The sequence below is a fragment of the Culex quinquefasciatus genome, chromosome 2 (genome assembly GCF_015732765.1).
Source record: "Culex quinquefasciatus strain JHB chromosome 2, VPISU_Cqui_1.0_pri_paternal, whole genome shotgun sequence".
NCBI classification, from domain to species: domain Eukaryota; kingdom Metazoa; phylum Arthropoda; class Insecta; order Diptera; family Culicidae; genus Culex; species Culex quinquefasciatus.
Window position 1 is genome coordinate 158,253,829 of NC_051862.1, and position 17,739 is coordinate 158,271,567.

Genomic DNA, 17,739 nt, shown 5'->3' on the forward strand with positions numbered 1-17,739 from the left:
ATCTCACCCCAGGTGGGATTAAATCGGGTTTTTATATTTTTTTAATAGTGGGAGAGGTGGTAATATGTACTCTCTAAGCAAAATTCATGTTTTCTCAAATGTTAGACCTCTTTAAAAAATCACAGATGGCATCAATATAATGGTGTGTTTCATAGAACAGATTTAGGATAAAAAAAATCGGCAGGTCTGATATTTGGTACCATGAAAAAAGAGCTCAACAACTTTTAGAAGATTTTTTTCGATTTTAATGGATATTTCTTCCATTAAATTTCTTATGAATATGTCTTGAGAGACTTTAAATTACATATTTGAGAAATATTTGTCCTCCATCAGATTTTTAGCCTCATTTCAAATCACCCCAAAATCAAAGCCGGAAGAAACAATTGACGATCCAATTAAAACCTTTTCTTTGTACAACTTTTCATAAAAGCATAACAAAATACTGCCTGAATCAAATACATTCCAATTCCTTTAAAAATATCTCAAAATAAAAGGTGACTTTCTCCAAATTTCTGAATTTAATTCCCTTCTACATGATTGTTAATTTGTTAATTATGACAACTAAAAAATCGTGTTGCCATAAAGTTATTATTTTACGTAAATATAACAAGTCAGACTCATTATACGAAGTCTCGATTCTCCGAGGATTTTTTTTATTTTCTTACTTTTAACATCTAATTCAAGTTCTGGAACTCATTTTAGTCGAAATTGAATAATTCTCGATTAAATTTTCAAAAGGTCCTATCTGCATAGGAAACCCATGAGGGATAGGTTGTTTTGAAAATTTAATCTAGAATTGATTGCCTATTGAATTACATAACGCATTTTTTTATATTTCATCACCGCCATTTTGGACGCAATCTTGGACCTAAAAATTTTAAATTTCTTTAGCGTAGTCATACTTAATTTTTATGTGTTTCGATTATCCGAAGAAAAATGTTTCCGAGGCCTTCGAATAATCGAGCCTGGACTGTACAATAAAAAAATAAAAGACTTAAAATATTTTTTAAAAAAGTTACTGTAATTTTTCAATTTTTTTACTAAAAACGTTGAAAACAGCTCGAAATGTACCATGTATGTCAATGCCATTCAAATCTAACCCTGCTCGATGCGTAAAACACGCAAAATTTCGCTGCGTGTCGTCGCCACAGAAAATAGAATTGTGAACATTTCAAAAATATGTCAAAATTCAGGAAGCAAAAATACGCACCGCGTGACTTCATTACTGTGCACTCGCTCTATTGTCGATCCCCCCGAAATATAGGTCACGGATGCGCGCCGTAATCTGGGGCGTTTTGAACCAGCACAAAAAAAAACACTAATGATCGATTCCCACGCGCATCTGAAGCGCAGCTGGTGCGCGCCCCCCCAGCCAAAAACATCATCGCCGACCAGTCGTCCCCGATAATTTTTGATTTATTTATCTAGAGTCGCGCTAAGAATAGCCTAGAGCGGTTACTAAACGGACGTTTTCTCCCTCTTCTTTCCCTTCCCTCACAGTTACGGTGGCCCACCGCAGTCCACGATCGGCAGCTCGGCCCGCCGGATACAGGCCCAGTTGCCGGCGGAACCACCGGCCTGCGTGCAGAACGCCATGATGCGCCGCGACAAGCAACCCTTCACGTACACACCCGGTGGCATCGACCTGTCCCAGATCAAATCGCCCCGTATGGCCAAGCGGATATCGCGGAACGCCCAGTCGGAGGGCGTCTCGAACCAGCCCAAGGTGTCGCCACTAGCACAGGTTGGTTTGCGTTTGAGAGTGTCACGCTGTCGATCAATATCAGGGTTTTGGAAATCGACGGAATTCTTTCTTGCATCATGAAGCAGTGTTGTAGGTAGATGTCGTCCCTTCAAGATCAAGCGTAAAAACTTTTACCAGGCCTCTGAATATTTGAGGACCCAATTATTTATGAATATAATGCAGCTTTTCTATCGACCCTACTATTTTTAGGACCTTCATTTGGACATTCTCTTGCTATTTCACTAGTAAAAGTAGTACTTTTTCTTTTTTTTTAACAAAAACCCTCATTTTAAGACTATTTTATCCAGAGCAGCAAAACACACCCTCAAATTGCCTGTTCCATAATTGTGGGATGTTATTGTGCCTCCCACAATTTTAGCCTAACATTTCAAAAGGGCGCATAACTTTTGTAAACAATAGTGTATCCCTTTCACTCTAATGACAGTTTACATAAGGTGTGAAAGGGACACACTCTTGTCTAAAAAAGTGTTGTGCCCTAATGAAATGGCAAGCACGAATTGTGGAACACCTGAATTTAACTTATATTTTCACAAAAAAAGTTATCAGACCATGTATGAAACATCACTAAGCTTGAGTTTCATTGGTTTCAGTGTGTGAAGTCATTATTTTGTTAAAGATATGTGCTCCTGGAGAGAACCAAAGTTTGTTGGATTCCAAGGGTCAATGTTTTTCTTTTAAAAAAATAATATAAAACGTAAAAATTTACAATCGTTCGATACATCAATCGAAAGATCACAAGAAAAGCTTTCACATGAAAGTAAAAGCAAATCGTTATGTTCAACTATTGATTTTCTATGAATTTTTGAACATTGGCCGATCTGGAAACCGTTCCGAATATGTGGGATGACTGTACACGATGTATTTCGTAGAACAAACTTAAGATACATTTTTTGTCTGATATTTGGCACCATGAAAAAAGGGCCGATATTTTGCGAGTTCTTCGAAATATTACTTTGGGGGATTTAGAGCTATTCTTGAATCTTATAGCAGGGATGGAATAATCGCAAAAAAAATCAATTTCGTTAGCGAACTTTCTTCATCCGCAAATGAGAGAGGAGGCAAATCGCTCCCGAAATTCTTCAAGATAATCAAGCTGCTGATGATTTTTTTTTTTTTTTTGATTTCCCCCACCACTTAAAAATATTTATTTTACTTTGTTTACACACATTACCCATCTACAAAATGTGACAGGTTGTTTTTCGACGTGTAACGTTACACTTGCAAGTGTAGTGATGAAAAAGAGGTTCCGCCGAATAATCAAGATGATGATTTTTTTTAGATTCCTTTTACCGATCTTTCGTGCGCGAGAGAGGAGAGCCATGCTCCCTTCGGATTTTTTCTCTCGATGAACGCCCAATGATTTTCTTTTGATGATGATTATTCCATCGCTGAGCACTGGTATCTAAAAGTAATTTTTTTCGATATTTTTTGTTTTTTTTAATAATTTTGTTTTTTTAAGCTATTTGCTAAAATCACCGAAAATCTATAAAAAATGCTTCCATCATTGCCATGAATTTTCGTACAAACCCACTGAGAATTTCGGCTCGAGCCTCGACTCGATTTAGGCTCGATCTCGAGCCAGATCGACTCGAGGCTCGAGCCAAAATTCTCAGTGGGAAGATACACAGTAAATAATTGTGTAAATTTGTAAGGTTGAATATTACCTCTCTTATGATGTAATTTTACCTCGATTTAGACCGAAAAAGTCACATTACAACAGAAAAGAGGTAAAATTACATATTTTTGCTGACATAAAAGATGTACTCCTTCCTAGATGTAATATTACCATGTTTTTTTTATTGTACATACGTTTTATGTCGCTATCAATATTTTGACAAAATTCCTTCTACAAGTTGTTTAGAATAGTGCGTTATACCTGCTGATACTTTTTGGTAACGATTATTCCATTCCTTGCAAAGTTATGGAAATCGTCATTAATCAATGATTGCCAACTAGGACGTCAATGATTGTACCACAAAATTATATAAATTTTGAAACACAATTGATTTAGATCAAAATTAAATTGAATTCAATGATTACAAACAGTTGCAAACTTTTTATGGAGACTTTTATGAGAGTACCAATTCTGCAAAGAGGCTTATTAAATCACAGGAAAGACCTCTACAAAGGTTAACATTATACAAATAGAAATTAATTCCGGTTTTCCGAGAAAATTGATCAGGACATTAATTATGGGGATCCCTTTAAAATTCTTTTTCTCCAGAATAACTCCAACAGTAGCAGTAACGGCAACAGCCAACCAGCAGTATCACCCGCCGCAACGTTAGGGGCCGCCGCCATGGGCATGCCGTTCCAAGTATTTCCCACCGGGCCACCGGCACCGCCGCCACCACCTCCCCCCAACATGGCCAAGCGGCCCAGTGCACCGGTGCACAGCACAACAAACGGTAACAGTGTAACGGCACCTCCTCCACCGCCCCCGCCGGTGTTACCGCCACCGGCCAGCAAAGTTTCTCCAAAGCCACAAAGCTTCGAGCCACCTCCGATGGGATGCCGGCCGGAGATCAAAATTCCGCCCAATCCAATTGCGAACCTGCGGAAGGCTCCAAGGCCCCAGCCGAAGAATGACTTCTGGATCCAGGAGTACCGCAACGAGAAACTCAACGATCCGGTCGATCGGCCAAGTCTGCAGATTTCACAACCGCCGCAACTACCACCAGTACAGTACAGCAGCCGAGATGCCGACGATGAAGGTATGGAGGTTGCACGTGCGCACCTGAATGTTCTAGTGTCACTAATCCTCATTATTTCACCATTCCAGTCGCTAAGAATACTCAGAATCGCACACACGAACTTACCGTTAGGGATCAATCACCCAAGAAGCGATCACCAAGCCCATCCAATCTAACTAAACCGCTCGAAAACGGTTCACGGGTGTCCTCCATCAAGACACCGCCAGTCTATAGTCAGAGCCCAGTTCCAGCCAGTCTCCCACCACCCATCACACCAACCAAAGTGTCCCAAACATCACAAGACACGCCGACGAAAAGTACACTACAACAAGACCAGTCTTCTAAACCACGACAAAACTCTTCACCATCACCACCCAAAACGGCACCATCGTCACCCAACACTCCCAACAACAACAACAACAACTCAAACAACAGCAACCGTACATCACCGGTGAAGCCACCCACCGCGCAGAAACCTGCCCCACAAGCCTTAGGGTCCCTCTATATCCCTCCAGTTCATGAAGTGTTTGCGCACAGCAAGCAAGCCCTTCTCAATCAAGCTAGCCCACCATGGATGTCATCACGCCAAAACAGTGCTAAAGAACAACCCGAATGGGTGCACAAGGAGGACTCTGAGTCTCTCGGGTCCAAACAGCCCCAAGTGTCCAAGTCTAACGAATCTACCGCTAAATCAGCGGATCCTATCGCCACAGCTCCCGCGAGTCCGGCCAAACCTGCCCCCCAACAGAAACCACAACCTCAACAACAACAACAGCAACAACCTTCACCACCACCACCTCCACAACCCACCACTCCCGTGAGCCGGCCCCAACCGGTCGAGGCTCCTGCTCCCCAATATCAGCAACAACAACAACAGCAGCCGCCGACAATCTCACAGACACACTACATCCAACTGCAAAATCCTGCGGCGAATCGCCAACCGCAACTCCAGCAACAGCAGCCGGCGATGCCGGCTAACCGGAGCTATCCTCAGACTCCGGTTTACGCGCAGAATCAGGTGTACACTCCCCAACCGGCGCCGTCCCAAAAGGTTCGTGCAACGAGTCCGTTTTCTTGTCAAATTTTTGACGTGTTTCCTTTCCAGGAACGTATCATACCGATCCAGATGGAGGCCTCGCCCGTCAAGGCGCCGGTATCGGCACCCGCTTTTGCACCGCCACCCTACTACAGCCCAGGACCGCAGTACAACAACGTACAGTCACCCCTTACCGTGGGTTATCCGCACAGTGGTAAGAATCTATCAACCCGGTAGTCACAACAACCCACTACCAAACCGACCCTCTTCCAGGTTTCACAACACCGACGGCGATGTTCACCAACCCGAACCACTTCGTCAACCAGGGCTACAACAACATCACCTACCCGCCGACGTCTCCGCAGATCTACCAGCAACACCACTATCAACAACCGCCTTCAACGCCCCAGCAACAACAACAACAACAGCATGCCCACATGATGCATCAACAGCAGCAGCAACAACGCATGCAACAGCAGACCCCAACCCAGCAACAACAGTCGTCGGGAGGTGTCCGGATCATCCCGATCAAGGTTGAAGGCGGCGAAGCTGCTGCTGCGACCAACGTTCGGGGACCGCTCTCGCAGACGCCAGCGATCATTCAAAGGTAACCGAACCGAACCTGCGCGGAGTTGACCCCTGCTTGCAACACGCCGCTTCCCACCCCTTTTGATGCGCTCTAAAACATCCTGAAAATCTAAGCTCTGACCACCGCCCAGTTCAACAACTCGTCTAACCAGTGTTTTCTCTCTTATTCTTCCTCTATTTACTATTTACAACACGCAATTACCCCGAATGTACAGCGGTGACCATAGATATATCATTCACGACATCCCACTAGAAGCTAAGCTTCGTTTTCTTAAAAATAGACTCAGGTATACCGACTACCGGCGAGAAGAAGGCGGGCACAAACACGCGCGCGATCTTTCTCTTCTTGTTCTTTGTTTTTATTGCTGTTTTTCTTTATTTTTCACTGTTGATGGTTACTTTTTATCTGTTTTTCATTTTCGTTAAATTTTGCCGTTTCCGCGTTCACTTTCTTCGCATTCACTGTTCGCTGTGTTACTTTTTTTTTGTACTGTTCCTTCATGCGCCACATTTTTGGTATATGTTTGTCTATTTTGATTCTCAAAGCTGCAAATTTTGGTCGACCATGTTCATGTTTTCAATGCATTTCGGCACCTTGTTTAGCGGTTGTGGGTATTTTTAGTCAAAATATTCCGTAATTGTTCGATCAGCGTTGGGAATTTTTCGTTACAAAACTCCTTAATTAACTTTTAACCGAAACTTCGAATAATCCTAGATTAAATTTTCAAAACAACCTATCCCTCATGGGTTTCCTATGCAGATAGGACCTTTTGAAAATTTAATCGAGAATCGAAAAATGAGCAACATTTTTTTCGTATTTTTTTATATTTTCGCTTTTATCGTCAAAATCGAGCTCTGCGACCCCGCTTTAGTCAAATTTGAGTGGTTGATTACTCGATATATTATCAAATGTATTTTCTCAATATACAAGTTGGATTACATTTTCCAAATCTGATAAAAAAAAGCATTTTTTGGAGTAATATTTTGCCCCAAAACAAGATAACAGAAAAAAGACATTATTCAACAATTCGAGGTGAAATTTTCCGAGGTCTTCTGAAAGTCTAGTCTGAACTGTAAAACAAGGGTCCTAATTTTCGGTTCAAAGATCAGAAATCACTCACTCAACGCCGAACATCTTTGCCGACTGAAGCGCGCAACCATTCGTGAGCGAACACGACTCTCCAGCTGCCAGTGTTTTGGCCAATCGCTTCACTTAGTGATACATACAAATACTTTGTGAATTTCTTTGCCTACACAGCAAAAAATCCAATGGTAAAATCGCATGCAAAAGCATGCACATCACCTTCGTCAAAATAAACACTTAATATTACACACTTAATGTACAACTTTTGCAAACACAAAAAAAAGTTGCAACCGACGGGATTCAAACCAAGCACCAACTGAAGGACTGGCGCCTTAGTCCACTCGGCCATCAGACCGATTAAAAGCTGTAAGGATAAATGCATATATGAGCATAACATTTCGGTCAAGTAGGTTTCCCATACTGATGTGCTACATATTTCAGAGGGTAAAATTACATAAAATTGCATAAAATAATGCAATATTTATTTTACACCCAGGCCTTTTACACGCAGCTGGATTACTACTTTTTTAGCTGTGTACCCCGTCCGTCGACCCGAGTCACATACGAATATGTTCAGAGAGAAGAGAATCTAACAAAATACCAGCGCGGCGCGCTCTTTTGGCCTGCACCACTACAGTTTGTCAAAAAATTGTATTTGACAGCAAAATTGCAAAACATTGTTGATAACATTGATTTTGCATTTTAATAAATATGACCAAAACAAAGCCGATCGCAGACTATCAAATCTCAATCAGCCTCTCTGAGCCATTTGCTGTACAACCCGATTGGAGTGAGAGCGTGAGAGGGAAAGCAAAGTGAGTATTATGTAGCGATTGGTGTGGAAGTGACAAACGGTAGAAAACGGTCAGAGCAGTTTTTCGTCGCGTTCGATTTGTGATCACGAGTGAATGAGTCTTTTTAGAGCAATCAGAACCTTTGCTGTAAAAGCCAAATCAGAGATTTTTTTTTTTGGTTTTTTGAAATAAAAGTTACGCCGTTGCAAGTATTTTTCGAAGTTTATGGCGTCAATCTGTTTAAATTTCAATGTAAACAGTGATACTTTTGTAAAATGTTCGATTAAACACTATTCCTTCATGAAAAATTTAGTTTTTTTTATAGAGAAATTAGATTGACAATTTCGGGAACTATCCCCCAAAATGCTTCGGAAATCTTTCAACTTTTAAACCAGATAACTTTCTCTTCTGGAGTTTTTTTCAAGGCCGTTGCGAATATTTTTTTTTTAATTTATGTCCCTCGGCTCTGACCAAAATCGAGGGGGGGGGGGGCAAAAAAAAATAAAAAAATATGAAAATTGAAATTACAAGCCTAGGTTTCAACATTTGGATGAAAAAAGTGTTTTAAAAATATCGAGGTATTGACGGATTTTAAATGTTTAAATGAAAATTTTAAATGTTTTCAAAAGAGTTCAAACATGCTAAATATGATTATAAACACGGGAAATTCATTTTAACTGGTTTTCAGTTGATTAAACTTTAGTTTTCATTAAAATTTTGAAGTTTTTTCGAAAAAAAACGTTTTTAAATTCATCCCCTCATGTGTGAGCGAGAGCAGGGTATCACAGTCAGACGGACTTAGCGAAAACGAAAGACGAGCTCAGTCAACTGTCAAAAAAAATGTCGATTGATCACTAGCGTTACTCGCGAGCACAAATCGAACGCGACGCAAATTTACTTCGACCTACCGTTTGCAATTACCACACCAATCTCATTTCTCTTTTGCTCTCCATCTCACTCTGACCGCTTGGTATGCAATTGATTCAGACTCTTAAGGTGAAACGGGAAGACTGTCCTTATTCGAGTTTATGGAAGCACCTTGAGGGAGCTTTCTTTTATTACGTAATACAATTTTATTTTGTATGCGACATAAAAAAGTATATTTTATTCTTGCGCTTCATTCATTCATCGACATCGTGTTAAAATTTGGCACAGTTGATTGTTGAAAGTATTTTCATTGCTTGCCTCATTTTTTCCAGGATCTGCAACAATCTGTTTCATTTGTGAAAATTGTTACTTTTAATGCAACGTGAATCACGTTCATAAATCATAACGTGATAATTAATCAATAATTATTACGCATTTTCCAGTAAAGATTCAGCACGCTCTAATACTGTGTCCTTTCACCACCCCGTTCCAATCTAGTGACCCACGCAGCAGCAGCAACCCGCAGGTGTGCAACGGCAGCACCACGCCGAACCAGTCCCGCTCGTTCCGGGTGCTGCAGCAAATCACCGACACCATGGACCAGGAGGGCCAGGAAGCAAAGCCGGCCACACCCAAGCCCGGCGACGAGGCCGAGGGCCAACTGCGCCGGATGCAGCTCAGCAACGACGACAAAGCGCTCATGAACCGAGTCAAAAGCCAAGGTGAGTGTTGATTTAGAGTGCCACGTTAGTGCTAGGCGTTGCATTTTGTTTGAACACAAGTGACTGACTGACTTTCGTATAACCCCCGGAACGCGCGCACAGTCGACGGAGAGGTGTTTCTCCATAACGAGGAAGATCCTCGCTACCGGGGTGCGACCATACCGTCCAAGGCGTTTCGGTATCTGCAAAACATGACCGACGGCGCCGGGGCAAGTGCCGGTGGAAGTCAGCCGTCGAACTCGAGCAACACTGGTACGCGAAATGCTGGCGGAGTTTCCTTTCTTTTCACTTTTCGTTTGGCTGGTTCTTTATTATTTTGTTTTTTTGCATAAGGTGTTCGCTTCTGTTTGGTTCAGTTCAGTTTTTTGTTGGATCTGGTAGTTTGTTCAAAGGTGGAAGATTTTCCGGGAAAAGTTTGTAGATAAAAGAAATTGTTTTAAATTTGAATTTTTCAAAGTGTTGGAGAAACTGTCTCAAAATTTGATATTTGACTGAAAATTTAGAGGTATTTTTTCGTGACCGAAGAAGCCATTTTTCCTCAATTGTTCGTTCAAACAGTTTTGGCAGCTTTACACAAAAATGCTGCCAAAATATTGAAAATCTATATCTAGCGAAAGAATTTTTACTTTGGAATAAATGAAAAAAATACTTTGAATACTTTTTGAAAACTCTTCAAAAATACGAAAAAAAACTGTGGATTCTTAGCTCATATCATATTCTCAATTTAGGTCATGCAGTCATGTTGAAAAAACGATTTAAATCAAGAATATGCACGGAGAAAAAAGAGTTCCCAAGATCGTGAACAAGCGTTCATGAAAATGGGAACCACGAACAAAGTGTTCAAATTTCATGGTACGTTTTTCAAAATCGTACCATGGGATTTGAACACTTTGTTCGAGGTTCCAAAAACACAAAATTGTACTAAGATTTGTATGGACGAACAAATGATGCAAAATGGCTTCTTACCCCATAGACAAAATTCTTGCAAAGATTTTTTTCAATCTGGATGCAAAAATAGCTTGTTTGAAGTTCCAGGGAACTGCTTATTGTCTATTTATTTAGTATTGCATGTTTATAATTTGGAATAATTTAAATTGGTCTTTTTTTTTTTTTTGAATTTGGTAAAATGTTTGAATTTGGCACAAAACTTAAGGGAGATATTTTTTTATTAGTCAAAAAGTACGGAAACAATACTAATGCAATTATGTGAGCACTTGTTACGTTTCAGCGTTGATGCTATAATGCTATAAGATATAATTTGCGCAAATTTCAAAACCAAACCTCACATTGGCAAACTATCTAAAAGTTCCCTTCATTATAGGCTCAACGAACCGTACTAATCAAATGTTTGTGCGAAACCCTGGGAACACCAGTGAATCAGGTTGGTTCCGAAAACGTTGACAAAGTAACCCCAATCTAACGATTGTCCTCTCTCCAACCCCGCAGAGGAAGGATCGGCCCAGCAGTACGTCTCGCCCAGCGAGCAGCGGGTGGAGGAACCGAAAAAATACACCGGAAGTGCTATTCCGAGCCGATCGTTCAAAATGCTACAGGCCATGACGCAGTCGTCGGACGCTCCCGGTAAGTTACTTGGCGACTTTTTTTTAGTTCCACAGTCCGACACACAATCAAGTAGGAAACAGACAATCTCTCTCAATTACGTGGAGGAGGTTGAACAATTTTCCCTTTTTTGGTTTTCTTTCATAACTTCCCCGGGTGGACAAGTGGTGGGGCCCAATCGGGGACCAGTTTGATGTCCACTTTATTCTAGTATCATCATCTACATTTAATAACTGTACTAGCACAACATTTTCCTTAAAACACCAGAGATGGAAAGTGTTTCTATATTATTTATACAAAACATCTAACCTAGTAACTTGAATCTTGGTATTGAATTGAGATAAGGTTTCCTCTCACAGCTAATGACTGACGATAACCTGATAAACAACTATTATTTCAACTAGTAATGATTGATCAATTTACCATTAGGCTTGTGTTGAAAAAGTTGCTACCTTGATGTTTAGCATATCTGTACTGAGTATATCGAGAGAGATTCGATCTCTCGCAGAAAAAAAAAAACTATACATTCGTGATGTTGTGTACTTTCATTCCGTGTCCATCATCGTAAATTGACCGTTTTCGGCCGAGCTTCTTCCATAGCGAACGTTGAAAACCCTCAAACCATCATACCATTCTCGTTGTCGCTCTCAATCGTGATCGTTCCCTCATTCATTCATCTCGAACCAATTGGTGCATAGTTCCATAATCACGATGATTTTCTCTTTTTTCATTTATCGTTTCTTTCAACAGCCGATTCAAATTCCTCTGACCTTGAAGGTAATCAAAATTTACCATGCAACGGCGACATCCGATACTCACCCTACCCGTATCCCTTGCAACCACACTACTGCTGTAATCCCAACTGGCACTATTACGATCCTAACAATCCCCAATACTATCCCACCCATCATCCACCACCGCCACCACCACCACCCCCTCATCATGCACCCGGGTACTACTACCCACAACCTCCGCCCCCGCCACCGCCGCCACCCCACGGTCATTACGACCGCGGAAGTGCCGCTGCTGCGTACTACGCGGGTTACATGTCACCCCATCACTTCTACTACCCCCCACAAGAACCATGCTCACCCTGCACACCTCCACCATACTATCAACTCAGCCAGCAGCCACAGATCGCTTACTGCGAGAACGTCGTTCCGGAATCCCCAACCCACACTTACGTCATTACAACACCTCCGCCACGCATTGTGGTCACTCCGACACCCGAAGACTCCTCGGACGCCGACTCCATTCTGAACGAGTTCAACGCCATTGCCCATCCCCTAACGCGCTCCCAAAGTAGCCTAAAGCGCCTCTCGGAACGGCTTGCCGACTTTAGCACTTCACCGGACACAGATCAAAAGGTCGTGCGCTGTTCACCGATCAGCAGTCCCCTCAACGAGCGGTACCGTACGTACGAGGAGAGCACCTCCTCGGCACCTTCCTCTCAGTCTGAGTGCTCAGACTCGGAAGAGGAAGCTCACAAGAAGCAAGATCGTGCGGCGACAAGCCCGAAGGCTCCCCAGCAAAACGGAACAAACGGTCACCACTCCGACAATGAGGAGGACGAAAGCAGCGAAAGTGAAGACGAAGAAACCGTCGGCTACGACACTAACCCGCCGGAGCATCTACCGCACCAGTTGAGCGTAATCTTCGAGGAGGAAAGCAACTACTCGGGCTCGGCGAACCCAAGCCGTAGGGCTAGCGTATGCAGCAACAGCTCAACCCTGAGCGACTGTTCGTCAACGTTGGCCAACGACCTCGATGACGACGGCGGTCACGATCAGGCGCTCAAGAGCGGACACGGCAACCAAACCGACGACGATATCGATCACCTGGACGATGAAGAGTCACAGGAGTCGCAGGTGTCCGTGAAACCAGCGGCAGAAACCAACGGGCACAAAAGCGACGACGAAGATGAAACCGATGAAGAAAGCACGGAAGAGGAAAGCGAGGAAGAGTCGACAGACGAAGAGAACAAACAGGGTGTTAAAAAGCTCTCGAACCAGCAAAACAAAGAATCTTCCGAGGAAGAAGAGTGCAGTGAAACGGACGAAAGCGAACAAGAGTCGGATCGCGAACCGAGCAAGAAACAGCAGCTCGTGAAGCCGATCGTGGAAACCGTAGAGAACGGAGATCACACCGACGTAACGGTTACCATTACCATCCCTTCGATGAGCAGCAAATCGGTAAACGAAGGCAGCGTCAGCAAGCCGAAGCAAAGCGAAGATTCGAAGCCAAACTTCACCGTCGACTACGAGGAAGACTCGCACGTGTCGGTTTCCGTTTCACTGCCACTCAAGCTAAGACCAGCGCAAGTGGTCGAGCAGCCAGCTCCCGAACAGGAGAAACCCAAAGAGGACGAAACGCAGCAAGAGGACGACGAGGAGATCGATTTCTGGAGCCAAATTGGCGAAGAAGATGAAATGAGCCGACCGAGAAGTTCGTACTCGCGAGAATTTTGGAGCAGTCGCGAGGTCAGCATCGAGCGTGATGACGAGGAAGCGACGACCGCAGACGATGGAGACGTCGACTTTTGGAACAACGAAAATGGTCCGACGGAAGCGCTCGATCTGTGGAAGGCCGATCCGGCCATTGGAAGCTTCCTGGACCGCGAGAAGAATGAGATTTCGAGTGATTCGATACACTTTTGGCACAGCGAAAACGAAAGAATGTTCAGCGATCTGTATAAGGGTAAACGACGTGAGGAAGAAGCGGCGAGAGCAGATGAGAACAACAACGCAAGCAGCTGGAACAAGGTAGAGCCGAGTGTGGAGCCGCCGACTAAGAGCGGGAAAGAGAATGTAAGCGAGGTGAAGGTTGAAGACGTTGAAGCTGACAGTGACAGCTCGGAGGAAGAAAGTGAGGATGATAGTGAGGAGTATGAGACGACAAACACGTCGAAGGAAGAATCAGAAGCCGAGGAGAATGAGCCGAAAGGAGTGGAACAGAGGCCGCCGGTTGAGGAGCCGCGTATGCCTGAGATTGTCTTGAAGAAGGTACAGGCAACGGAGAAGGTAGACCACAAGTGTAACGAGATTCTGTCGGTGATCAAAACGATCGCCAAGGAGGACGATAAGACACTTTCGGTGCGCGATAGAATCTCGATATTTGAGCAAACGGCGAGCAGTCCGGTGCCGGGCAAGCAGACGAAAACGAACGAATCAAACCATCACCTGAGACCTCCCTCGGGCATGAAGCTATCCTGCGACGAGTCGGAAGCGGAAGACGACTCTGGCGTTACATCGGACATGAGCAAACACATATCGGAGGTGGAAACAGACTCGGAATGTTTCCCGGAGATGCGGAAGATGACACGTTACCAACGAGCAGCGACACATTCCAGGTTATTTAAGCTTTTGCAGGACGAAAGTAATAACGGTGATAGCGAAGACGAAGATGGCGCAGAAGACGCGATAACATCTGAAGAATGCAGCAAAACCATGCCCAACGGACACACTTATCAGAACGGATCGGAAAGCCCTCGACCCTCGGATATGACTAAATACAAAGGATCCTCGTACGAGGACAGCACTAGTTTAGTAGCTCCCAACACTGCCACCGATCGCAGAGATCGCCTTTCACTGCCAATCCGCCATCAGTCCTCCTCGGGCATCGAGAGCTTATCGTCCTCGACCTCATCTGCATCTCCTGTATCAGGAGTTACCAATGATAAGCTAGCGGAAGAACTAGTACAAAGCTTACTGATGAAGAAAAAGGGTAGACTGTTTCGTAACTTGCCGCTCGAAAAGCTGCACGCGGCCGCACTCAAGATCCTCCAGGAAGATCTGGAATCCAACGATACCATCAGTTCCACCGAAGATAACATCATGACGGTGGACTCGACACCGGCCCTAACTCCGCAGGAGTTCAAATCGGAGTGCCCCAACTCCTACTCCGAGTATTACGACACCTGGAGCGAGCTGAACGACGGCAGCCAACACGAGGCCAACATCCCCTCGAAGCATCCCACCGGCAGCCGGAAGTCCGTCAACGGGTGGTCTCCGCGGTGTCCCCGCGTGCTGAGCAACAAAAGCATATCCCGGCTGGCGGAAGTTCGCGAGACCGAAACCCCCGAACTGCCATCACCTGTCGGCACCACAATCTCCCGATCACGCCCACCATCACGTGCATCCAATCAGTCACCCTTTCCCGCACTGTCCGCCGGGCTGATCGAGGAAAGTCAGCTTCCCAGGTCCGGGTCGAGAAGCAGCGCCAGCTACAAGCATTTCAAGCTAAATAACCTTTGATTTCTGGCATCCCAGAGAGTTAAACCCTCAAGAGCTCAGAGCCGCACATAATCCCCATAGAGAAAAGAAAAAGAAGATGCAAAATTCGCAGTGCCGCTGGAGCACGATTACCGCGACGAATGTTCTATGTTGTTTGCAAGAGATTGTATTTGAAGCATAGTTGAGCATTTTGCGAACTGTATATTTATGAGAAATACAATAAGAAAGTTCAATTCACAAGAAAATGGTAGCAGAAAGCATTCATTACCTAAAGCATATCATCAAGATTTCAGAAAAGCAGGTATATTCAAAATTACTTCGTTTTTATTTACTTGATTGGCTGTAATATCATCTCACATCTATGTTTAATCGATTTCACCAGGGGTAGTATTTAAAGTAATATTTTTTCACGAGACAAATGAAAAACCGTGGAAGGTGGGTTCCACGCCCTGCGCAAAATTGAACTCAAAATTTCACTCTGTAGTGTGTCTTCTTCTTTTTTGTTTCAAAGCTCGAAATTCCCGCAACAAAAAAAAACATATTTACAGCCATCGCAGTGATAATTGCCCAGTCCTTTGTTCAAATATTACCTTAAATACTACTCGTCATGCCAAAAAAAAGTCAAATTTAGGTCACAAATGAAGAGAGCTAAAATCCTAAATTTATCTTTTTCGTTTGTTTTTATTTTTCTCCAAAAAAAAAGCAACAAGAGACAAACTTTCGAAGCTTCTTTGTATTGTTGATTTTTTTATTCTTTCTTAGAAACCAGCAACGGAGAGTTTGTTCATTACACTAGTTGTAATATTTATGTTTTTTTCTTTCTTTTATTTCCTTACGAACACAACACCACCGAGTAGTGCTTGACATTAATAACCAAAATTACTAAGAAAATTGCATCGAATTGTGCATTCGTCCAACACAGAAAAAAATAGAGTAAACTCCACCTTTGGCGTAACGTTTTGAATACTTAAAAAGAAGAAGAGCATACCGTTTTGATATATTTTTAATTCCTCAATTTCAAGGCGCAGTAACTTTTTTGAACTTCCTTCCGACCTGCATTCAACACAAGAGAGTTATGTTAAATTGATTACATCATGAACTAAGTTTGAACAAACGTTTGACTTTCGGTCCTCTTGTTCGACCCGAGTAGAACCATTTTTTAGTTTGAAAATAAAAACATATGCCCAGTGCTCATAATGTTTAATTATCAATCATTAAAATACTAAAACAAATGAGTTAAAGGTGAAGTTTTCCTCTAATGATTCACACTAAAAAACACACACACATACATTTGTGCAATAGAACATAAATTTGTCCACCAGCTTAACTTGAAAATCAATACTAACTGATTAAACCATCCCTAGTTCGATCGAAAATCATTGCCTTACAATATAGATAATCAAGAAAGAAAGAGTACAAAATGCAAAACATCGAAAGATCAAAGAATGCATCAACCGTTCTCATTGTTCTTTCTGTTTTTTCAGAAGCGGATGTACCGATAAAATAACTTGTGTCTAGCTGTATATTATGTGTAGTGAAAACAAAAACGAAATATTTACGCAAACAACATGTAGTAACCACATAGAAAAAAAACTGAACATTTATTCACACAATAAACACAATATAGTGAGTAAAATATGACGGAATTGTTTGCTAACCGCAAATCATGCTGCTTTTGTTCTAGTTTGCATTAATCGCTACATAAAATAAGGGTTCTAAACAACATTTGTTACAATTTGGAGCTTTATCAATAAATTAAGCATTCTAAGGAATTCCAATATCAAATGTTTTGCCAAAAGATTCATTTAAATCTATCATTTTTTATTGAACAAAATGTCATATTAATTTTTTTGTCAATAATTATATTTAATTGAATGTATTAAATTCATAATTAGGGGAAATGAACCCAATTTAAGCCGAATATGCTTTTGCTTATCTTGGCACATTCTAAAAACCAGCTTAACAAAGATTTTCCAGTTATGAATGAAATTGTAGCTCATTCCATGCTTCGCAATAGATGGCTAAGTCTTTAAAAAAAAGATATCTCTAACAGGAATAATCAGAAGAATATCTTTTAGTTTTTTGTTTAACTTAAACCACTATAAAACCCACAAAAATTTTGACGAGTTTTCTGTAAGGCTTGAAAGAATCCAATTAAACATGAAAATTACACAAATAAAACATCAAAATCAGTAAGGCGCTGATAATGAAACGTATTTAATTCGATTGTGTAAAGGAGGTTTTAGATTTTGACAAACAAATAAACAAACTCGCTCTTTTTCAAGTTTGACAGTTTTTCCAAATTCGCAAAAATTTGTTTGCGGCAAACTCCAAAAAAAGTCAATTGTATGCAAGCTGATTACGGGAGCGAATTAGAGACCGAAGTGAATTTGACGTA

At 42.3% G+C, this 17,739-nt stretch overlaps 1 protein-coding gene across 1 annotated transcript in view; it reads left to right on the plus strand.

The window, feature by feature from the left end:
* LOC6041488 (protein piccolo) overlaps window positions 1-15,779 on the plus strand; it is a 40,532-nt gene extending 24,753 nt beyond the window's left edge. The window contains exons 2-12 of the mRNA XM_038252296.1: window positions 1,501-1,744; window positions 3,990-4,479; window positions 4,548-5,509; window positions 5,564-5,708; window positions 5,768-6,101; window positions 6,298-6,369; window positions 9,326-9,549; window positions 9,652-9,801; window positions 10,871-10,930; window positions 10,996-11,130; window positions 11,860-15,779. Coding sequence (XP_038108224.1) covers window positions 1,501-1,744; window positions 3,990-4,479; window positions 4,548-5,509; window positions 5,564-5,708; window positions 5,768-6,101; window positions 6,298-6,369; window positions 9,326-9,549; window positions 9,652-9,801; window positions 10,871-10,930; window positions 10,996-11,130; window positions 11,860-15,362 — 6,319 coding nt within the window. The 3' untranslated portion in view covers window positions 15,363-15,779. The remainder of the gene's footprint in view (window positions 1-1,500; window positions 1,745-3,989; window positions 4,480-4,547; window positions 5,510-5,563; window positions 5,709-5,767; window positions 6,102-6,297; window positions 6,370-9,325; window positions 9,550-9,651; window positions 9,802-10,870; window positions 10,931-10,995; window positions 11,131-11,859) is intronic.
* The last annotated feature ends 1,960 nt before the right edge of the window (window positions 15,780-17,739 follow it).